This window comes from Pseudophryne corroboree, assembly GCF_028390025.1.
Source record: "Pseudophryne corroboree isolate aPseCor3 chromosome 3 unlocalized genomic scaffold, aPseCor3.hap2 SUPER_3_unloc_48, whole genome shotgun sequence".
Taxonomy (NCBI): Eukaryota; Metazoa; Chordata; class Amphibia; order Anura; family Myobatrachidae; genus Pseudophryne; species Pseudophryne corroboree.
The window spans coordinates 926,869-951,258 of NW_026967539.1; the positions used below are offsets into that span (position 1 = coordinate 926,869).

Below are 24,390 nucleotides of genomic sequence, written 5' to 3' on the forward strand. Positions count from 1 at the left end.
CTGGTTACTTCTACACAGGACTAATCTAACCTCCCCTGATCTGTCGTCCTGTCACTCACTGGTCACTTCTACACGGGACTAATCTAACCTTCCCTGATCTGGCCGTCCTGTCACTCACTGGTCACTTCTACACGGGACTAATCTAACCTCCCCTGATCTGGCCGTCCTGTCACTCACTGGTCATTTCTACACAGAACTAATCTAACCTCCCCTGATCTGGCCGTCCTGTCACTCACTGGTTACTTCTACACAGGAATAATCTAACCTCCCCTGATCTGGCGTCCTGGCACTCACTGGTTACTTCTACACAGGACTAGTGAGTCTAACAATCCCTGATCTGGCCGTCCTGTCACTCACTGGTTACTTCTACACAGGACTAATATAACCTCCCCTGATCTGGACGTCCTGTCACTCACTGGTTACTTCTACACAGGACTAGTGAGTCTAACATTCCCTGATCTGGCCATCCTGTCACTCACTGGTTACTTCTACACGGGACTAATCTAACCTCCCCTGATCTGGCGTCCTGTCACTCACTGGTTACTCCTACACAGGACTAATCTAACCTCCCCTGATCTGGCGTCCTGTCACTCACTGGTCACTTCTACACAGGACTAATCTAACCTCCCCTGATCTGGCCGTCCTGTCACTCACTGGTTACTTCTACACGGGACTAATCTAACCTCCCCTGATCTGGCGTCCTGTCACTCACTTGTCACTTCTACACGGGACTAATCTAACCTCCCCTGACCTGGTGTCCTGTCACTCACTGGTTACTTCTACACGGGACTAATCTAACCTCCCCTGATCTGGCCGTCCTGTCATTCACTGGTTACTTCTACACGGGACTAATCTAACCTCCCCTGATCTGGCGTCCTGTCACTCACTGGTCACTTCTACACAGGACTAATATAACCTCCCCTGATCTGGACATCCTGTCACTCACTGGTTACTTCTACACAGGACTAGTGAGTCTAACATTCCCTGATCTGGCCGTCCTGTCACTCACTGGTTACTTCTACACAGGACTAATCTAACCTCCCCTGATCTGGACATCCTGTCACTCACTGGTTACTTCTACACAGGACTAGTGAGTCTAACATTCCCTGATCTGGCCGTCCTGTCACTCACTGGTTACTTCTACACGGGACTAATCTAACCTCCCCTGATCTGGCGTCCTGTCACTCACTGGTCACTTCTACACGGGACTAATCTAACCTCCCCTGATCTGGCATCCTGTAACTCACTGGTTACTTCTGCACGGGACTAATCTAACCTCCCCTGATCTGGTGTCCTGTCACTCACTGGTCACTTCTACACGGGACTAATCTAACCTCCCCTGATCTGGTGTCCTGTCACTCACTGGTCACTTTTACACGGGACTAATCTAACCTCCCCTGATCTGGCCGTCCTGTCACTCACTGGTCACTTCTACACGGGACTAATCTAACCTCCCCTGATCTGGCCGTCCTGTCACTCACTGGTCACTTCTACATGGGACTAATCTAACCTCCCCTGATCTGGCCGTCCTGTCACTCACTGGTCACTTCTACACAGAACTAATCTAACCTCCCCTGATCTGGCCGTCCTGTCACTCACTGGTCACTTCTACACGGGACTAATCTAACCTCCCCTGATCTGGCCGTCCTGTCACTCACTGGTCACTTCTACAAGTTCTACAAGGGACTAATCTAACCTCCCCTGATCTGGCCGTCCTGTCACTCACTGGTCACTTCTACACGGGACTAATCTAACCTCCCCTGATCTGGCCATCCTGTCACTCACTGGTTACTTCTACACGGGACTAATCTAACCTCCCCTGATCTGGCCGTCCTGTCACTCACTGGTCACTTCTACACGGGACTAATATAACCTCCCCTGATCTGGCCGTCCTGTCACTCACTGGTCACTTCTACACGGGACTAATCTAACCTCCCCTGATCTGGTGTCCTGTCACTCACTGGTTACTTCTACACAGGATTTACTAGAGTGTAAGCTCTCATCCTAACCCACCGCTCTATGTCCTCACTCACTGTCTCTCCTCTGTCACCCCTGTCTGTCTGTCCCTCCTCTATAGAGTGTAAGCTCTCATCCTAACCTACCGCTCTATGCTCCTCACTCACTGTCTCTCCTCTGTGTCACCCCTGTCTGTCTGTCCCTCCACTATAGAGTGTAAGCTCTCATCCTAACCCACCACTCTATGCTCCTCACTCACTGTCTCCTCTGTGTCACCCCTGTCTGTCTGTCTCTCCCCTATAGAGTGTAATCTCTCATCCTTACCCACCGCTCTATGCTCCTCACTCACTGTCTCTCTTCTCTGTCACCCCTGTCTGTCTGCCCCTCCCCTATAGAGTGTAAGCTCTCATCCTAACCCACCGCTCTATGCTCCTCACTCACTGTCTCTCCTCTGTGTCACCCCTGTCTGTCTGTCCCTCTCCTATAGAGTGTAAGCTCTTATCCTAACCCACCGCTCTATGCTCCTCACTCACTGTCTCCTCTGTGTCACCCCTGTCTGTCTGTCCCTCCCCTATAGAGTGTAAGCTCTCATCCTAACCCACCGCTCTATGCTCCTCACTCACTGTCTCTCCTCTGTGTCACCCCTGTCTGTCTGTCCCTCCTCTATAGAGTGTAAGCTCTCATCCTAACCCACCGCTCTATGCTCCTCACTCACTGTCTCCTCTGTGTCACCCCTGTCTGTCTGTCCCTCCCCTATAGAGTGTAAGCTCTCATCCTAACCCACCGCTCTATGCTCCTCACTCACTGTCTCTCCTCTGTCACCCCTGTCTGTCTATCCCTCCCCTATAGAGTGTAAGCTCTCATCCTCACCCACCGCTCTATGCTCCTCACTCACTGTCTCTCCTCTGTGTCACCCCTGTCTGTCTGCCCCTCCCCTATAGAGTGTAATCTCTCATCCTAACCCACCGCTCTATGCTCCTCACTCACTGTCTCTCCTCTGTGTCACCCCTGTCTGTCTGTCCCTCCCCTATAGAGTGTAATCTCTCATCCTAACCCACCGCTCTATGCTCCTCACTCACTGTCTCTCCTCTGTGTCACCCCTGTCTGTCTGTCCCTCCCCTATAGAGTGTAAGCTCTCATCCTAACCCACCGCTCTATGCTCCTCACTTACTGTCTCTCCTCTGTGTCACCCCTGTCTGTCTGTCTCTCCACCATAGAGTGTAATCTCATCCTAACCCACCGCTCTATGCTCCTCACTCACTGTCTCTCCTCTGTGTCACCCCTGTCTGTCTGTCCCTCCCCTATAGAGTGTAATCTCTCATCCTTACCCACCGCTCTATGCTCCTCACTCACTGTCTCTCCTCTCTGTCACCCCTGTCTGTCTGCCCCTCCCCTATAGAGTGTAAGCTCTCATCCTAACCCACCGCTCTATGCTCCTCACTCACTGTCTCTCCTCTGTGTCACCCCTGTCTGTCTGTCCCTCTCCTATAGAATGTAATCTCTCATCCTAACCCACCGCTCTATGCTCCTCACTCACTGTCTCCTCTGTGTCACCCCTGTCTGTCTGTCCCTCCCCTATAGAGTGTAAGCTCTCATCCTAACCCACCGCTCTATGCTCCTCACTCACTGTCTCTCCTCTGTGTCACCCCTGTCTGTCCCTCCCCTATAGAGTGTAAGCTCTCATCCTAACCCACCGCTCTATGCCCCTCACTCACTGTCTCTCCTCTGTGTCACCCCTGTCTGTCTGCCCCTCCCCTATAGAGTGTAATCTCTCATCCTAACCCACCGCTCTATGCTCCTCACTCACTGTCTCTCCTCTGTGTCACCCCTGTCTGTCTGCCCCTCCCCTATAGAGTGTAATCTCTCATCCTAACCCACCGCTCTATGCTCCTCGCTCACTGTCTCTCCTCTGTGTCACTCCTGTCTGTCTGCCACTCCCTTATAGAGTGTAAGCTCTAATCCTAACCCACCGCTCTATGCTCCTCACTCACTGTCTCTCCTCTGTGTCACCCCTGTCTGTCTCCCCCCTATAGAGTGTAATCTCTCATCCTAACCCACCGCTCTATGCTCCTCACTCACTGTCTCTCCTCTGTGTCACCCCTGTCTGTCTGCCCCTCCCCTATAGAGTGTAAGCTCTCATCCTAACCCACCGCTCTATGCTCCTCACTCACTGTCTCTCCTCTGTGTCACCCCTGTCTATCTGCCCCTCCCCTATAGAGTGTAATCTCAGATCCTAACCCACCGCTCTATGCTCCTCACTCACTGTCTCTCCTCTGTGTCACCCCTGTCTGTCTGCCCCTCCCCATAGAGTGTAAGCTCTCATTCTAACCCACCGCTCTATGCTCCTCACTCACTGTCTCTCCTCTGTGTCACTCCTGTCTATCTGCCCCTCCCCTATAGAGTGTATTCTCTCATCCTAACACACCGCTCTATGCTCCTCACTCACTGTCTCTCCTCTGTGTCACCCCTGTCTGTCTGCCCCTCCCCTATAGAGTGTAATCTCTCATCCTAACCCACCGCTCTATGCTCCTCACTCACTGTCTCTCCTCTGTGTCACCCCTGTCTGTCTGTCCCTCCCCTACAGAGTGTAATCTCATCCTAACCCACCGCTCTATGCTCCTCACTCACTGTCTCTCCTCTGTGTCACCCCTGTCTGTCTGCCCCTCCCCTATAGAGTGTAATCTCATCCTAACCCACCGCTCTATGCTCCTCGCTCACTGTCTCTCCTCTGTGTCACCCCTGTCTGTCTGTCCCTCCTCTATAGAGTGTAAGCTCTCATCCTAACCCACCGCTCTATGCTCCTCACTCACTGTCTCTCCTCTGTGTCACCCCTGTCTGTCTGTCCCTCCCCTATAGAGTGTAAGCTCTCATCCTTACCCACCGCTCTATGCTCTTCACTCACTGTCTCTCCTCTGTGTCACCCCTGTCTGTCTGCCCCTCCCCTATAGAGTGTAATCTCTCATCCTAACCCACCGCTCTATGCTCCTCACTCACTGTCTCCTCTGTGTCACCCCTGTCTGTCTGCCCCTCCCCTATAGAGTGTAATCTCTCATCCTAACCCACCGCTCTATGCTCCTCACTCACTGTCTCTCCTCTGTGTCACCCCTGTCTGTCCCTCCCCTATAGAGTGTAATCTCTCATCCTAACCCACCGCTCTATGCTCCTCACTCACTGTCTCTCCTCTGTGCCACCCCTGTCTGTCTGTCCCTCCCCTATAGAGTGTAATCTCTCATCCTAACCCACCGCTCTATGCTCCTCACTCACTGTCTCTCCTCTGTGTCACCCCTGTCTGTCCCTCCCCTATAGAGTGTAATCTCTCATCCTAACCCACCGCTCTATGCTCCTCACTCACTGTCTCTCCTCTGTGTCACCCCTGTCTGTCTGTCCCTCCCCTACAGAGTGCAATCTCATCCTAACCCACCGCTCTATGCTCCTCACTCACTGTCTCTCCTCTGTGTCACCCCTGTCTGTCTGTCCCTCCCCTATAGAGTGTAAGATCTCATCCTAACCCACCGCTCTATGCTCCTCACTCACTGTCTCTCCTCTGTGTCACCCCTGTCTGTCTGTCCCTCCCCTATAGAGTGTAATCTCTCATCCTAACCCACCGCTCTATGCTCCTCATTCACTGTCTCCCCTCTGTGTCACCCCTGTCTGTCTGTCCCTCCCCTACAGAGTGTAATCTCATCCTAACCCACCGCTCTATGCTCCTCACTCACTGTCTCTCCTCTGTGTCACCCCTGTCTGTCTGTCCCTCCCCTATAGAGTGTAAGATCTCATCCTAACCCACCGCTCTATGCTCCTCGCTCACTGTCTCTCCTCTGTGTCACCCCTGTCTGTCTGTCCCTCCTCTATAGAGTGTAAGCTCTCATCCTAACCCACCGCTCTATGCTCCTCACTCACTGTATCCTCTGTGTCACCCCTGTCTGTCTGCCCCTTCCCTATAGAGTGTAATCTCTCATCCTAACCCACCGCTCTATGCTCCTCACTCACTGTCTCTCCTCTGTGTCACCCCTGTCTGTCTGTCCCTCCCCTATAGAGTGTAAGATCTCATCCTAACCCACCGCTCTATGCTCCTCGCTCACTGTCTCTCCTCTGTGTCACCCCTGTCTGTCTGTCCCTCCTCTATAGAGTGTAAGCTCTCATCCTAACCCACCGCTCTATGCTCCTCACTCACTGTCTCTCCTCTGTGTCACCCCTGTCTGTCTGTCCCTCTCCTATAGAGTGTGATCTCTCATCCTAACCCACCGCTCTATGCTCCTCACTCACTGTCTCTCCTCTGTGTCACCCCTGTCTGTCTGTCCCTCTCCTATAGAGTGTGATCTCTCATCCTAACCCACCGCTCTATGCTCCTCGCTCACTGTCTCTCCTCTGTGTCACCCCTGTCTGTCTGTCCCCTATAGAGTGTAATCTCTCATCCTAACCCACCGCTCTATGCTCCTCACTCACTGTCTCTCCTCTGTGTCACCCCTGTCTGTCTGTCCCTCCCCTATAGAGTGTAATCTCTCATCCTAACCCACCGCTCTATGCTCCTCACTCACTGTCTCTCCTCTGTGTCACCCCTGTCTGTCTGTCCCTCCCCTATAGAGTGTAATCTCTCATCCTAACCCACCGCTCTATGCTCCTCACTCACTGTCTCTCCTCTGTGTCACCCCTGTCTGTCTGTCCTCCCATATAGAGTGTAAGCTCTCATCCTAACCCACCGCTCTATGCTCCTCACTCACTGTCTCTCCTCTGTGTCACCCCTGTCTGTCTGTCCCTCCCCTATAGAGTGTAAGATCTCATCCTAACCCACCATTCTATGCTCCTCACTCACTGTCTCTCCTCTGTCACCCCTGTCTGTCCCTTCCCTACAGAGTGTAATCTCATCCTAACCCACCGCTCTATGCTCCTCACTCACTGTCTCTCCTCTGTGTCACCCCTGTCTGTCTGTCCCTCCCCTATAGAGTGTAATCTCTCATCCTAACCCACCGCTCTATGCTCCTCACTCACTGTCTCTCCTCTGTGTCACCCCTGTCTGTCTGTCCCTCCCCTATAGAGTGTAATCTCTCATCCTAACCCACCGCTCTATGCTCCTCACTCACTGTCTCTCCTCTGTGTCACCCCTGTCTGTCTGTCCTCCCATATAGAGTGTAAGCTCTCATCCTAACCCACCGCTCTATGCTCCTCACTCACTGTCTCTCCTCTGTGTCACCCCTGTCTGTCTGTCCCTCCCCTATAGAGTGTAAGATCTCATCCTAACCCACCATTCTATGCTCCTCACTCACTGTCTCTCCTCTGTCACCCCTGTCTGTCCCTCCCCTACAGAGTGTAATCTCATCCTAACCCACCGCTCTATGCTCCTCACTCACTGTCTCTCCTCTGTGTCACCCCTGTCTGTCTGCCCCTTCCCTATAGAGTGTAATCTCTCATCCTAACCCACCGCTCTATGCTCCTCACTCACTGTCTCTCCTCTGTGTCACCCCTGTCTGTCCCTCCCCTATAGAGTGTAAGATCTCATCCTAACCCACCGCTCTATGCTCCTCGCTCACTGTCTCTCCTCTGTGTCACCCCTGTCTGTCTGTCCCTCCTCTATAGAGTGTAAGCTCTCATCCTAACCCACCGCTCTATGCTCCTCACTCACTGTCTCTCCTCTGTGTCACCCCTGTCTGTCTGTCCCTCTCCTATAGAGTGTGATCTCTCATCCTAACCCACCGCTCTATGCTCCTCACTCACTGTCTCTCCTCTGTGTCACCCCTGTCTGTCTGTCCCTCTCCTATAGAGTGTGATCTCTCATCCTAACCCACCGCTCTATGCTCCTCGCTCACTGTCTCTCCTCTGTGTCACCCCTGTCTGTCTGTCCCTCTCCTATAGAGTGTGATCTCTCATCCTAACCCACCGCTCTATGCTCCTCACTCACTGTCTCTCCTCTGTGTCACCCCTGTCTGTCTGTCCCTCTCCTATAGAGTGTGATCTCTCATCCTAACCCACCGCTCTATGCTCCTCACTCACTGTCTCTCCTCTGTGTCACCCCTGTCTGTCTGTCCCTCCTCTATAGAGTGTAAGCTCTCATCCTAACCCACCGCTCTATGCTCCTCACTCACTGTCTCTCCTCTGTGTCACCCCTGTCTGTCTGTCCCTCCCCTATAGAGTGTAATCTCTCATCCTAACCCACCGCTCTATGCTCCTCATTCACTGTCTCCCCTCTGTGTCACCCCTGTCTGTCTGTCCCTCCCCTACAGAGTGTAATCTCATCCTAACCCACCGCTCTATGCTCCTCACTCACTGTCTCTCCTCTGTGTCACCCCTGTCTGTCTGTCCCTCCCCTATAGAGTGTAAGATCTCATCCTAACCCACCGCTCTATGCTCCTCGCTCACTGTCTCTCCTCTGTGTCACCCCTGTCTGTCTGTCCCTCCTCTATAGAGTGTAAGCTCTCATCCTAACCCACCGCTCTATGCTCCTCACTCACTGTATCCTCTGTGTCACCCCTGTCTGTCTGCCCCTTCCCTATAGAGTGTAATCTCTCATCCTAACCCACCGCTCTATGCTCCTCACTCACTGTCTCTCCTCTGTGTCACCCCTGTCTGTCTGTCCCTCCCCTATAGAGTGTAAGATCTCATCCTAACCCACCGCTCTATGCTCCTCGCTCACTGTCTCTCCTCTGTGTCACCCCTGTCTGTCTGTCCCTCCTCTATAGAGTGTAAGCTCTCATCCTAACCCACCGCTCTATGCTCCTCACTCACTGTATCCTCTGTGTCACCCCTGTCTGTCTGCCCCTTCCCTATAGAGTGTAATCTCTCATCCTAACCCACCGCTCTATGCTCCTCACTCACTGTCTCTCCTCTGTGTCACCCCTGTCTGTCTGTCCCTCCCCTATAGAGTGTAAGATCTCATCCTAACCCACCGCTCTATGCTCCTCGCTCACTGTCTCTCCTCTGTGTCACCCCTGTCTGTCTGTCCCTCCTCTATAGAGTGTAAGCTCTCATCCTAACCCACCGCTCTATGCTCCTCACTCACTGTCTCTCCTCTGTGTCACCCCTGTCTGTCTGTCCCTCTCCTATAGAGTGTGATCTCTCATCCTAACCCACCGCTCTATGCTCCTCACTCACTGTCTCTCCTCTGTGTCACCCCTGTCTGTCTGTCCCTCCTCTATAGAGTGTAAGCTCTCATCCTAACCCACCGCTCTATGCTCCTCACTCACTGTCTCTCCTCTGTGTCACCCCTGTCTGTCTGTCCCTCTCCTATAGAGTGTAATCTCTCATCCTAACCCACCGCTCTATGCTCCTCACTCACTGTCTCTCCTCTGTGTCACCCCTGTCTGTCTGTCCCTCTCCTATAGAGTGTAAGCTCTCATCCTAACCCACCGCTCTATGCTCCTCACTCACTGTCTCTCCTCTGTGTCACCCCTGTCTGTCTGTCCCTCCCCTATAGAGTGTAATCTCTCATCCTAACCCACCATTCTATGCTCCTCACTCACTGTCTCTCCTCTGTCACCCCTGTCTGTCCCTCCCCTACAGAGTGTAATCTCATCCTAACCCACCGCTCTATGCTCCTCACTCACTGTCTCTCCTCTGTGTCACCCCTGTCTGTCTGTCCCTCCCCTATAGAGTGTAATCTCTCATCCTAACCCACCGCTCTATGCTCCTCACTCACTGTCTCTCCTCTGTGTCACCCCTGTCTGTCTGTCCCTCCCCTATAGAGTGTAATCTCTCATCCTAACCCACCGCTCTATGCTCCTCACTCACTGTCTCTCCTCTGTGTCACCCCTGTCTGTCTGTCCTCCCATATAGAGTGTAAGCTCTCATCCTAACCCACCGCTCTATGCTCCTCACTCACTGTCTCTCCTCTGTGTCACCCCTGTCTGTCTGTCCCTCCCCTATAGAGTGTAAGATCTCATCCTAACCCACCATTCTATGCTCCTCACTCACTGTCTCTCCTCTGTCACCCCTGTCTGTCCCTCCCCTACAGAGTGTAATCTCATCCTAACCCACCGCTCTATGCTCCTCACTCACTGTCTCTCCTCTGTGTCACCCCTGTCTGTCTGTCCCTCCCCTATAGAGTGTAAGATCTCATCCTAACCCACCGCTCTATGCTCCTCACTCACTGTCTCTCCTCTGTGTCACCTCTGTCTGTCCCTCCCCTATAGAGTGTAAGCTATCATCCTAACCCATCGCTCTATGCTCCTCACTCACTGTCTCTCCTCTGTGTCACCCCTGTCTGTCTGTCCCTCCCCTATAGAGTGTAAGATCTCATCCTAACACACCGCTCTATGCTCCTCGCTCACTGTCTCTCCTCTGTGTCACCCCTGTCTGTCTGTCCCTCCTCTATAGAGTGTAAGCTCTCATCCTAACCCACCGCTCTATGCTCCTCACTCACTGTATCCTCTGTGTCACCCCTGTCTGTCTGCCCCTTCCCTATAGAGTGTAATCTCTCATCCTAACCCACCGCTCTATGCTCCTCACTCACTGTCTCTCCTCTGTGTCACCCCTGTCTGTCTGTCCCTCCCCTATAGAGTGTAAGATCTCATCCTAACCCACCGCTCTATGCTCCTCGCTCACTGTCTCTCCTCTGTGTCACCCCTGTCTGTCTGTCCCTCCTCTATAGAGTGTAAGCTCTCATCCTAACCCACCGCTCTATGCTCCTCACTCACTGTCTCTCCTCTGTGTCACCCCTGTCTGTCTGTCCCTCTCCTATAGAGTGTGATCTCTCATCCTAACCCACCGCTCTATGCTCCTCACTCACTGTCTCTCCTCTGTGTCACCCCTGTCTGTCTGTCCCTCTCCTATAGAGTGTGATCTCTCATCCTAACCCACCGCTCTATGCTCCTCGCTCACTGTCTCTCCTCTGTGTCACCCCTGTCTGTCTGTCCCTCCTCTATAGAGTGTAAGCTCTCATCCTAACCCACCGCTCTATGCTCCTCACTCACTGTCTCTCCTCTGTGTCACCCCTGTCTGTCTGTCCCTCTCCTATAGAGTGTGATCTCTCATCCTAACCCACCGCTCTATGCTCCTCACTCACTGTCTCTCCTCTGTGTCACCCCTGTCTGTCTGTCCCTCTCCTATAGAGTGTGATCTCTCATCCTAACCCACCGCTCTATACTCCTCACTCACTGTCTCTCCTCTGTGTCACCCCTGTCTGTCTGTCCCTCCTCTATAGAGTGTAAGCTCTCATCCTAACCCACCGCTCTATGCTCCTCACTCACTGTCTCTCCTCTGTGTCACCCCTGTCTGTCCCTCCCCTATAGAGTGTAATCTCTCATCCTAACCCACCGCTCTATGCTCCTCATTCACTGTCTCCCCTCTGTGTCACCCCTGTCTGTCTGTCCCTCCCCTACAGAGTGTAATCTCATCCTAACCCACCGCTCTATGCTCCTCACTCACTGTCTCTCCTCTGTGTCACCCCTGTCTGTCTGTCCCTCCCCTATAGAGTGTAAGATCTCATCCTAACCCACCGCTCTATGCTCCTCGCTCACTGTCTCTCCTCTGTGTCACCCCTGTCTGTCTGTCCCTCCTCTATAGAGTGTAAGCTCTCATCCTAACCCACCGCTCTATGCTCCTCACTCACTGTCTCTCCTCTGTGTCACCCCTGTCTGTCTGTCCCTCTCCTATAGAGTGTGATCTCTCATCCTAACCCACCGCTCTATGCTCCTCACTCACTGTCTCTCCTCTGTGTCACCCCTGTCTGTCTGTCCCTCCTCTATAGAGTGTAAGCTCTCATCCTAACCCACCGCTCTATGCTCCTCACTCACTGTCTCTCCTCTGTGTCACCCCTGTCTGTCTGTCCCTCTCCTATAGAGTGTAATCTCTCATCCTAACCCACCGCTCTATGCTCCTCATTCACTGTCTCCCCTCTGTGTCACCCCTGTCTGTCTGTCCCTCCCCTACAGAGTGTAATCTCATCCTAACCCACCGCTCTATGCTCCTCACTCACTGTCTCTCCTCTGTGTCACCCCTGTCTGTCTGTCCCTCCCCTATAGAGTGTAAGATCTCATCCTAACCCACCGCTCTATGCTCCTCGCTCACTGTCTCTCCTCTGTGTCACCCCTGTCTGTCTGTCCCTCCTCTATAGAGTGTAAGCTCTCATCCTAACCCACCGCTCTATGCTCCTCACTCACTGTATCCTCTGTGTCACCCCTGTCTGTCTGCCCCTTCCCTATAGAGTGTAATCTCTCATCCTAACCCACCGCTCTATGCTCCTCACTCACTGTCTCTCCTCTGTGTCACCCCTGTCTGTCTGTCCCTCCCCTATAGAGTGTAAGATCTCATCCTAACCCACCGCTCTATGCTCCTCGCTCACTGTCTCTCCTCTGTGTCACCCCTGTCTGTCTGTCCCTCCTCTATAGAGTGTAAGCTCTCATCCTAACCCACCGCTCTATGCTCCACACTCACTGTCTCTCCTCTGTGTCACCCCTGTCTGTCTGTCCTCCCATATAGAGTGTAAGCTCTCATCCTAACCCACCGCTCTATGCTCCTCACTCACTGTCTCTCCTCTGTGTCACCCCTGTCTGTCTGTCCCTCCCCTATAGAGTGTAAGATCTCATCCTAACCCACCATTCTATGCTCCTCACTCACTGTCTCTCCTCTGTCACCCCTGTCTGTCCCTCCCCTACAGAGTGTAATCTCATCCTAACCCACCGCTCTATGCTCCTCACTCACTGTCTCTCCTCTGTGTCACCCCTGTCTGTCTGTCCCTCCCCTATAGAGTGTAAGATCTCATCCTAACCCACCGCTCTATGCTCCTCACTCACTGTCTCTCCTCTGTGTCACCTCTGTCTGTCCCTCCCCTATAGAGTGTAAGCTATCATCCTAACCCATCGCTCTATGCTCCTCACTCACTGTCTCTCCTCTGTGTCACCCCTGTCTGTCTGTCCCTCCCCTATAGAGTGTAATCTCTCATCCTAACCCACCACTCTATGCTCCTCACTCACTGTCTCCCCTCTGTGTCACCCCTATCTGTCTGTCCCTCCCCTACAGAGTGTAATCTCATCCTAACCCACCGCTCTATGCTCCTCACTCACTGTCTCTCCTCTGTGTCACCCCTGTCTGTCTGTCCCTCCCCTATAGAGTGTAAGATCTCATCCTAACCCACCGCTCTATGCTTCTCGCTCACTGTCTCTCCTCTGTGTCACCCATGTCTGTCTGTCCCTCCCCTATAGAGTGTAAGCTCTCATCCTAACCCACCGCTCTATGCGCCTCACTCACTGTCTCCCCTCTGTGTCACCCCTGTCTGTCTGCCCCTCCCCTATAGAGTGTAATCTCATCCTAACCCACCGCTCTATGCTCCTCACTCACTGTCTCCTCTGTGTCACCCCTGTCTGTCTGTCCCTCCCATATAGAGTGTAAACTCTCATCCTAACCCACCGCTCTATGTTCCTCACTCACTGTCTCTCCTCTGTGTCACCCCTGTCTGTCTGCCCCTCCCCTATAGAGTGTAATCTCTCATCCTAACCCACCGCTCTATGCTCCTCACTCACTGTCTCTCCTCTGTGTCACCCCTGTCTGTCTGTCTGTCCCTCCCCTATAGAGTGTAAGATCTCATCCTAACCCACCGCTCTATGCTCCTCACTCACTGTCTCTCCTGTGTGTCACCCCTGTCTGTCTGTCCCTCCCCTATAGAGTGTAAGCTCTCATCCTAACCCACCGCTCTATGCTCCTCACTCACTGTCTCTCCTCTGTGTCACCCCTGTCTGTCTGTCCCTCCCCTATAGAGTGTAATCTCTCATCCTAACCCACCGCTCTATGCTCCTCACTCACTGTCTCCTCTGTGTCACCCCTGTCTCCTCTGTGTCACCCCTGTCTGTCTGTCCCTCCCATATAGAGTGTAAGCTCTCATCCTAACCCACCGCTCTATGTTCCTCACTCACTGTCTCTCCTCTGTGTCACCCCTGTCTGTCTGCCCCTCCCCTATAGAGTGTAAGCTCTCATCCTAACCCACCGCTCTATGTTCCTCACTCACTGTCTCTCCTCTGTGTCACCCCTGTCTGTCTGCCCCTCCCCTATAGAGTGTAAGCTATCATCCTAACCCACCACTCTATGTTCCTTACTCACTGTCTCTCTTCTGTGTCACCCCTGTCTGTCTGTCTCTCCCCTATAGAGTGTAAGCTCTCATCCTAACCCACCGCTCTATGCCCCTCACTCACTGTCTCTCCTCTGTGTCACCCCTGTCTGTCTGTCCCTCCCCTATAGAGTGTAAGCTCTCATCCTAACCCACCGCTCTATGCTCCTCACTCACTCTCTCCTCTGTGTCACCCCTGTATGTCTGTCTCCCCCCCCTATAGAGTGTAAGATCTCATCCTAACCCACCGCTCTATGCTCCTCACTCACTGTCTCTCCTCTGTGTCACCCCTGTCTGTCTGTCTCTCCCCTATAGAGTGTAATCTCTCATCCTAACCCACCGCTCTATGCTCCTCACTCACTGTCTCTCCTGTGTCACCCCTGTCTGTCTGCCCCTCCCCTATAGAGTGTAATCTCTCATCCTAACCCACCGCTCTATGCTCCTCACTCACTGACTCTCCTGTGTCACCCCTGTCTGTCTGCCCCTCCCCTATAGAGTGTAAGCTCTCATCCTAACCCACCGCTCTATGCTCCTCACTCACTGTCTCTCCTCTGTGTCACCCCTGTCTGTCTGTCCCTCCCCTATAGAGTGTAATCTCTCATCCTAACCCACCGCTCTATGCTCCTCACTCACTGTCTCTCCTCTGTGTCACCCCTGTCTGTCTGTCCCTCCCCTATAGAGTGTAAGATCTCATCCTAACCCACCGCTCTATGCTCCTCACTCACTGTCTCTCCTGTGTCACCCCTGTATGTCCCTCCCCTATAGAGTGTAATCTCTCATCCTAACCCACCTCTCTATGCTCCTCACTCACTGTCTCTTCTCTGTGTCACCCCTGTCTGTCTGCCCCTCCCCTATAGAGTGTAATCTCTCATCCTAACCCACCGCTCTATGCTCCTCACTCACTGTCTCTCCTCTGTGTCACCCCTGTCTGTCTGCCCCTCCCCTATAGAGTGTAATCTCTCATCCTAACCCACCGCTCTATGCTCCTCACTCACTGTCTCTCCTCTGTGTCACCCCTGTCTGTCTGCCCCTCCCCTATAGAGTGTAATCTCTCATCCTAACCCACCGCTCTATGCTCCTCACTCACTGTCTCTCCTCTGTGTCACCCCTGTCTGTCTGTCCCTCCCCTATAGAGTGTAAGCTCTCATCCTAACCCACCGCTCTATGCTCCTCACTCACTGTCTCTCCTCTGTGTCACCCCTGTCTGTCTGCCCCTCCCCTATAGAGTGTAATCTCTCATCCTAACCCACCGCTCTATGCTCCTCACTCACTGTCTCTCCTCTGTGTCACCCCTGTCTGTATGCCCCTCCCTTATAGAGTGTAAGCTCTCATCCTAACCCACCGCTCTATGCTCCTCACTCACTGTCTCCCCTCTGTGTCACCCCTGTCTATCTGCCCCTCCCCTATAGAGTGTAAGCTCTCATCCTAACCCACCGCTCTATGCTCCTCACTCACTGTCTCTCCTCTGTGTCACCCCTGTCTGTCTGTCCCTCCCCTATAGAGTGTAATCTCTCATCCTAACCCACCGCTCTATGCTCCTCACTCACTGTCTCTCCTCTGTGTCACCCCTGTCTGTCTGTCCCTCCTCTATAGAGTGTAATCTCTCATTCTAACCCACCGCTCTATGCTTCTCACTCACTGTCTCCTCTGTGTCATCCCTGTCTGTCTCTCCCTCCCCTATAGAGTGTAAGCTCTCATCCTAACCCACCGCTCTATGCTCCTCACTCACTGTCTCTCCTCTGTGTCACCCCTGTCTGTCTGCTCCTCCCCTATAGAGTGTAATCTCTCATCCTAACCTACCGCTCTATGCTCCTCACTCACTGTCTCTCCTGTGTCACCCCTGTATGTCCCTCCCCTATAGAATGTAATCTCTCATCCTAACCCACCGCTCTATGCTCCTCACTCACTGTCTCTCCTCTGTGTCACCCCTGTATGTCCCTCCCCTATAGAATGTAATCTCTCATCCTAACCCACCGCTCTATGCTCCTCACTCACTGTCTCTCCTCTGTGTCACCTGTCTGTCTGTCCCTCCCGTATAGAGTGTAATCTCATCCTAACCCAGCGCTCTATGCTCCTCACTCACTGTCTCTCCTCTCTGTGTGTCACCCCTCTCTGTCTGTCCCTCCCCTATAGAGTGTAAGCTCTCATCCTAACCCACCGCTCTATGCTCCTCACTCACTGTCTCTCCTCTGTGTCACCCCTGTCTGTCTGCCCCTCCCTTATAGAGTGTAAGCTCTTGGGATCAGAGCCATCGTCCCATCTGCACTTATATGATCATCCCTCTTGGGCTGAGTTAGTGCTGCTTCTGTGGGTATAATTACTGTATATGAGCCTTGGTTATTCAGCTTGCCTCCAGTAATGTGCGGTTGGGTAGGGTACTTCTGCAACATGTTTCATGTGTTAGTGCAGCGTGTGCAAGTATTATGGATGTTCCTGTGTCCCCATACCATGTACGAGCCACCATGAGATCATAGTTTGGTGATTTCTTGCTCCTCCAGTCTTTAGTAATTGGGAGGGTGTCTGTGGTACCTCATGGGCAGGACTTCAGACCAGTGTATGGCAGGAGGAAGGAGGGCGCGAGCTGAGAAGGGGTAGAGGGGCACAGCTGGCAGGGGTGTGAGGTACTGCCTGGGCTATTTCATGGCTAGCCACCTGGTTGATGGTTTTGCCATTGATGGTGAGGAGTCGGCAGTGTTTCTTTTTTCCTCCCACTGACACGATTGTCGGAGCTTTGCCCCACCTCTCTCTGCACCCCGTGAAGCCCAGCACCCTTCTCTGATTGGCCAGCGAGTCCCACCTCCAGGTCCTCTGTCAATGGCTTCCTACCACCGATGGCACCGTGCAGAGCCGGCCCTAACCAATATGATGCCCTAGGCAAGATTTTGGCTGGTGCCCCCTAGCACCACCGCTGGTTCTGCCTCTGACCTTGTACCTCTTTCCCAGCACCATCACCCCTCACCCATAGCAGTCCTTGTACCCCCTATATTTTAAACAGGAACAGTTCGCACATTTGACGCACAGCCCAAAAAGGGGCATCTTCTTGCTGGGAAGGGGCATGGCCACACAATAGTAACCCCAATTCCAATTACGCCACACTGTACTGCAACTTTATTCACATTTTATCTTGCGATAGTGTCCATAATTCATATTACATCCCACAGTAGTATCACTTTACCTTATAAACGTTACTCCTCACAGTAGAGCCCCTTATTCACATTACATCACACTGAATTGCTCCTTATTCACATTACACCACACCTTATTGCTCTTTATTCACATTAGATGACACAGTAGTGCCCTTTCTATATGCAACACCACATAGTAGAGCACCTTATACACATAATGCCACACATTAGTAATGCATTTATACACAATTCCACACAGTAATGCCCCTTACACATATGAGACACATTAATGCCCTTATAAACATAATCCGCCTTACACATTATGACAACCTTTATTAATGCCCTTTTACACATAATGTCCCTTATACATATGGCGCACATAATTAATACCCTTATACACATAATGACACACATAGTGCCCCTTACACATTTGCTGCACATTATTAGTGCCTCTATACACATAATGACACACATACAGTAGTACCCTGTTACACATATGCCGCACATTATTAATGCCCTTATACACATAATGACACACATAGTGGCCCTTTACACATATGTTGCACATTATTAATGCATTTTTATATGACACACATAATGCTCCTTACACATATTCCGAACACTACTGCACAACCAACCCACTCACATGCACACAGCACTCACACTGCCACTAACACTGTGACCTCTGCCTCTGCTTGGATACAGATGTGTCCTCACAAATCTTGCATCAATGTTAACGTCGGGCACCTTTTTTAATGAAAATTATTTGCATTGCTATGTGGCTAGGATGCACAAGCAGCTTCTGCTGATTAAACTGATATGCAGCATGCCTATATAATGTGTGAGACTGTGGCTGTATCTGCATATGAAATGCTACACACAGAATATAGGCATGCCGCATATCATTTTAATCAGCAGAAGCTGCTGATGCCCCTAGGCATATCAAATGCCCTAGGCAATTGCCTAGTTTGCCTATGCCTATGGCCGGCTCTGGCACCGTGGATGGGAGACCCTAGCCTGTAAGTGCAGTGGGGGTACACTGCTGGTGAAAGGTGATCCGCCCATCCTGGGGTCAGGGGGCATCTGGTTCGGTGTCATTGTGTATTGTGCCGGCAGTCATGCATGGAGGCTGGAGCAAAGTGAGAGGTGCTATATGTCAGTAATGGACCTAGGACCGTGGTAACGTATTTCTCTCTGTTTCAGGGTCCATCTGCTTCGCCAATATGGCCATTGCTATGCTGGAGCCAGCGCTACCCATCTGGATGATGGAGACTATGTGCTCCCCAAAATGGCAGCTGGGTAAGATGGCGGTTATCCCCTTCCCTTCACATTCCACTGCCTGTATATAGTGTAAAGTACTTGGTAAGACAATGAAACCAATTGTATAGTGTATTTTAAACCTTTTTATACATAAAAGATGAAAATATATTATTATTATTATTACAATTTATTTATAAGGCGCCGCAAGTGTTTTGCAGCGCCGTACACACAGCACACACCAGAACAATACAGGGTATACAGAACTTATCATCACAGAAAAACTACAACAGAGCGCAGGTAACAATCAGCAGCGCAGCTCTCAGTGCACTACGGCCGAAATGTCAGGAATCAGCGTAATACTGGGGCGGCCAGCTATATAGAGATGAACAGTCATGAGTAGGAGGAGATGCGGGTATAGACAGTCACTGAGTAGGAGGAGATGAGGGTATAGACAGTCACTGAGTAGCAGGAGATGCGGGTATAGACAGTCACTGAGTAGGAGGAGATGCGGGTATAGACAGTCACTGAGTAGCAGGAGATGCGGGTATAGACAGTCACTGAGTAGGAGGAGATGCGGGTATAGACAGTCACTGAGTAGCAGGAGATGCCGGTATAGACAGTCACTGAGTAGCAGGAGATGCGGGTATAGACGGTCACTGAGTAGGAGGAGATGCTGGTATAGACAGTCACTGAGTAGCAGGAGATGCCGGTATAGACAGTCATGAGTAGGAGGAGATGCGGTATAGACAGTCACTGAGTAGGAGGAGATGCGGGTATAGACGGTCACTGAGTAGGAGGAGATGCGGGTATAGACAGTCACTGAGTAGGAGGAGATGCGGGTATAGACGGTCACTGAGTAGGAGGAGATGCGGGTATAGACAGTCACTGAGTAGGAGGAGATGCGGGTATAGACGGTCACTGAGTAGCAGGAGATGCGGGTATAGACGGTAACTGAGTAGGAGGAGATGCGGGTATAGACGGTCACTGAGTAGGAGGAGATGCGGGTATAGACGGTAACTGAGTAGGAGGAGATGCGGGTATAGACGGTAACTGAGTAGGAGGAGATGCGGGTATAGACGGTAACTGAGTAGGAGGAGATGCGGGTATAGACGGTAACTGAGTAGGAGGAGATGCGGGTATAGACGGTAACTGAGTAGGAGGAGATGCGGGTATAGACGGTCACTGAGTAGGAGGAGATGCGGGTATAGACGGTCACTGAGTAGGAGGAGATGCGGTATAGACGGTCACTGAGTAGGAGGAGATGCGGGTATAGACGGTCACTGAGTAGGAGGAGATGCGGGTATAGACAGTCATGAGTAGGAGGAGATGCGGTATAGACAGTCACTGAGTAGGAGGAGATGCGGGTATAGACGGTCACTGAGTAGGAGGAGATGCGGGTATAGACGGTCACTGAGTAGGAGGAGATGCGGGTATAGACAGTCACTGAGTAGGAGGAGATGCGGGTATAGACGGTCACTGAGTAGGAGGAGATGCGGGTATAGACAGTCACTGAGTAGGAGGAGATGCGGGTATAGACGGTCACTGAGTAGCAGGAGATGCGGGTATAGACGGTAACTGAGTAGGAGGAGATGCGGGTATAGACGGTCACTGAGTAGGAGGAGATGCGGGTATAGACGGTAACTGAGTAGGAGGAGATGCGGGTATAGACGGTCACTGAGTAGGAGGAGATGCGGGTATAGACGGTAACTGAGTAGGAGGAGATGCGGGTATAGACGGTAACTGAGTAGGAGGAGATGCGGGTATAGACGGTAACTGAGTAGGAGGAGATGCGGGTATAGACGGTCACTGAGTAGGAGGAGATGCGGGTATAGACGGTCACTGAGTAGGAGGAGATGCGGTATAGACGGTCACTGAGTAGGAGGAGATGCGGGTATAGACGGTCACTGAGTAGGAGGAGATGCGGGTATAGACAGTCACTGAGTTGGAGGAGATGCGGGTATAGACAGTCACTGAGTAGGAGGAGATGCTGGTATAGACAATCACTGAGTAGGAGGAGATGCGGTACAGACAGTCACTGAGTAGGAGGAGATGCGGGTATAGACAGTCACTGAGTAGGAGGAGATGCGGTATAGACGGTCACTGAGTAGGAGGAGATGCGGGTATAGACGGTCACTGAGTAGGAGGAGATGCGGGTATAGACGGTCACTGAGTAGGAGGAGATATGGGTATAGACGGTCACTGAGTAGAAGGAGATACGGGTATAGACGGTCACTGAGTAGGAGGAGATACGGGTATAGACGGTCACTGAGTAGAAGGAGATGCCGGTATAGACAGTCATGAGTAGCAGGAGATGCGGGTACAGACAGTCACTGAGTAGGAGGAGATGCAGGTATAGACAGTCACTGAGTAGGAGGAGATGCGGGTATAGACAGTCACTGAGTAGGAGGAGATGCGGGTATAGACAGTCACTGAGTAGGAGGAGATGCGGGTATAGACAGTCACTGAGTAGGGAGAGATGCGGGTATAGACGGTCACTGAGTAGGAGGAGATACGGGTATAGACAGTCACTGAGTAGAAGGAGATGCCGGTATAGACAGTCATGAGTAGGAGGAGATGCGGTATAGACAGTCACTGAGTAGGAGGAGATGCTGGTATAGACAGTCACTGAGTAGGAGGAGATGCGGGTATAGACGGTAACTGAGTAGAAGGAGATGCCGGTATAGACAGTCATGAGTAGCAGGAGATGCGGGTACAGACAGTCACTGAGTAGGAGGAGATGCGAGTATAGACAGTCACTGAGTAGGAGGAGATGCAGGTATAGACAGTCACTGAGTAGGAGGAGATGTAGGTATAGACAGTCACTGAGTAGGAGGAGATGCGGGTATAGACAGTCACTGAGTAGGAGGAGATGCGGTATAGACAGTCACTGAGTAGGAGGAGATGCGAGTATAGACAGTCACTGAGTAGGAGGAGATGCAGGTATAGACAGTCACTGAGTAGGAGGAGATGTAGGTATAGACAGTCACTGAGTAGGAGGAGATGCGGGTATAGACAGTCACTGAGTAGGAGGAGATGCGGTATAGACAGTCACTGAGTAGGAGGAGATGCGGGTATAGACGGTCACTGAGTAGGAGGAGATACGGGTATAGACAGTCACTGAGTAGAAGGAGATGCCGGTATAGACAGTCAAAAGTAGCAGGAGATGCCGGTATAGACAGTCATGAGTAGCAGGAGATGCCTGTATAGACAGTCACTGAGTAGGAGATGCGGGTATAGACAGTCACTGAGTAGGAGGAGATGCAGGTATAGACAGTCACTGAGTAGGAGGAGATGCGAGTATAGACGGTCACTGAGTAGGAGGAGATGCAGGTATAGACAGTCACTGAGTAGGAGGAGATGCGAGTATAGACAGTCACTGAGTAGGAGGAGATGCGGGTATAGACAGTCACTGAGTAGGAGGAGATGCGGGTATAGACAGTCACTGAGTAGGAGGAGATGCGGGTATAGACAGTCACTGAGTAGGAGGAGATGCGGGTATAGACAATCACTGAGTAGGAGGAGATGCGGGTATAGACAGTCACTGAGTAGGAGGAGATGCGAGTATAGACAGTCACTGAGTAGGAGGAGATGCGGGTATAGACAGTCACTGAGTAGGAGGAGATGCGGGTATAGACAGTCACTGAGTAGGAGGAGATGCGGGTATAGACAGTCACTGAGTAGCAGGAGATGCGGGTATAGACGGTCACTGAGTAGGAGGAGATGCGGGTATAGACAGTCACTGAGTAGCAGGAGATGCGGGTATAGACGGTCACTGAGTAGGAGGAGATGCGAGTAAAGACGGTCACTGAGTAGGAAGAGATGCTGGTATATAGACGGTCACTGAGTAGGAGGAGATGCGGGTATAGATGGTCACTGAGTAGGAGGAGATGCGGGTATAGACAGTCACTGAGTAGGAGGAGATGCGGGTATAGACGGTCACTGAGTAGGAGGAGATGCAGGTATAGACAGTCACTGAGTGGGAGGAGATGCGAGTACAGACAGTCACTGAGTAGGAGGAGATGCGGGTACAGACGGTCACTGAGTAGGAGGAGATGCGAGTAAAGACGGTCACTGAGTAGGAGGAGATGCGGGTACAGACGGTCACTGAGTAGGAGGAGATGCAGGTATAGACAGTCACTGAGTAGCAGAAGATGCCGGTATAGACAGTCATGAGTAGCAGGAGATGCGGGTATAGACAGTCACTAAGCAGGAGGAGATGCGATATAGACAGTCACTGAGTAGCAGGAGATGCCGGTATAGACAGTCACTGAGTAGCAGGAGATGCCGGTATAGACAGTCACTGAGTAGCAGGAGATGCCGGTATAGACAGTCACTGAGTAGCAGGAGATGCCGGTATAGACAGTCATGAGTAGCAGGAGATGCAGGAATAGACGGTCACTGAGTAGGAGGAGATGCGGGTATAGACAGTCATGAGTAGGAGGAGATGCGGGTATAGGCAGTCACTGAGTTGGGGGAGATACGGGTATATACAGTCACTGAGTAGGGGGATGCGGGTATAGACAGTCACTGAGTAGGGGGAGATACGGGTATAGACAGTCACTGAGTAGGGGGAGATACGGGTATAGACAGTCACTGAGTAGGGGGATGCGGGTATAGACAGTCACTGAGTAGGGGGAGATACGGGTATAGACAGTCACTGAATAGGGGGATGCGGGTATAGACAGTCACTGAGTAGGGGGAGATACGGGTATAGACAGTCACTGAGTAGGGGGAGATACGGGTATAGACAGTCACTGAGTAGGGGGATGCGGGTATAGACAGTCACTGAGTAGGGGGAGATACGGGTATAGACAGTCACTGAGTAGGGGGATGCGGGTATAGACAGTCACTGAGTAGGGGATGCGGGTATAGACAGTCACTGAGTTGGAGAGAGCTGTAATTGAAGTGTCAGATTTGGAGTGGTGGGAGATGAATATAAGCATAGCTGCGGAGTTGAGAAGAGATAGGAGTGGAGCAAGATGGGAGCGAGGTGGAATGGTGTGAGGTGGAGCCAGAGGCAGACACCAAGAAGGAGCGTTTAGCAAGGTAAGAGGTGAACCGGGCAAGGACAGTGCTGGAAAGGGCAATTGACTGGAGGGTGCGGAGGAGGTGAGGATGATCCACGTTGTCAAAGGCAGCAGAGAGGTCCAGGAGGATTAGCAGACAGAAGTGACCCCTGAATTTGGCCGAAGGCAGGTCATTAGTGACTTTCACCAGGGCAGTCTCAGTGGAGTGGACGAAAGCCAGATAGTAGTAGTGTAGTGGAGCAAGGATGGAGTGGTCAGAGAGGTAGCTGATGAGATGGCTGAATAGCAGCTGCTCATGTAGTTTGGAGGCATATGGGAGAAGAGAGATGGGGCGGTAGCTAGTGGGTGAGGAAGGGTCAAGGTTGGGTCTTTTGAGACTAGGCGATACAAGAGCATGTTTGAATGGTGAGGGGAAGATGCCGGTAGAGTGCGATAGGTTGAAGAGGTAAGTAAGGTGGGAGCAGGCAGTGGGGTAGAGGGAGCAGAGGAGGTGGGAGGGGAGGCGGGTCCTGGGGGCATGTAGAGGGGGAAGAGGATGGGATAAGGTAGTGGACTTCTTTGTCTGTGGTTGAGAGAAAGGAGCATAAGGTGGGATGATAGGAGGGAGAGGACGGTGGGGGTGGGGGTGGGGGTGGGGGGGGTGCGGCTGCCAAGGGGAGACGGGAGGAGATTTCATGTCGGATTGCCTCAATTTTTGAGGAGGAGAAGAAGGAGCTAAAGTCAGTGGCAGTGAGGGAGGATGGGAGAAGAGGAAGGGGGGGGGGGTGAAGCAGAGTGTTGAAAGTATTAAAGTGTTGGCAGGGATTGGAGGACTGAGAAGAGATGAGTGATTGGAAAAAGGATTGCTTGGTGAGGGAGAGTGCAGAGCTGTAGGAAGAGAATATAAACTTGAAATGAAGGAAGTCTGCCAGAGAGCGAGATTTCCACCAGAGACGCTCGGCAGTGCAACAGCATTTTTGAAGGAATCTGGTCAGTTTGGAGTGCCAGGGTT

At 52.0% G+C, this 24,390-nt stretch overlaps 1 protein-coding gene across 1 annotated transcript in view; it reads left to right on the plus strand.

Moving 5' to 3' along the window:
* LOC134984301 (synaptic vesicular amine transporter-like) overlaps positions 1-24,390 on the plus strand; it is a 398,788-nt gene that overhangs the window by 342,818 nt on the left and 31,580 nt on the right. Inside the window, exon 9 of the mRNA XM_063949918.1 lies at positions 18,316-18,411. Coding sequence (XP_063805988.1) covers positions 18,316-18,411 — 96 coding nt within the window. The remainder of the gene's footprint in view (positions 1-18,315; positions 18,412-24,390) is intronic.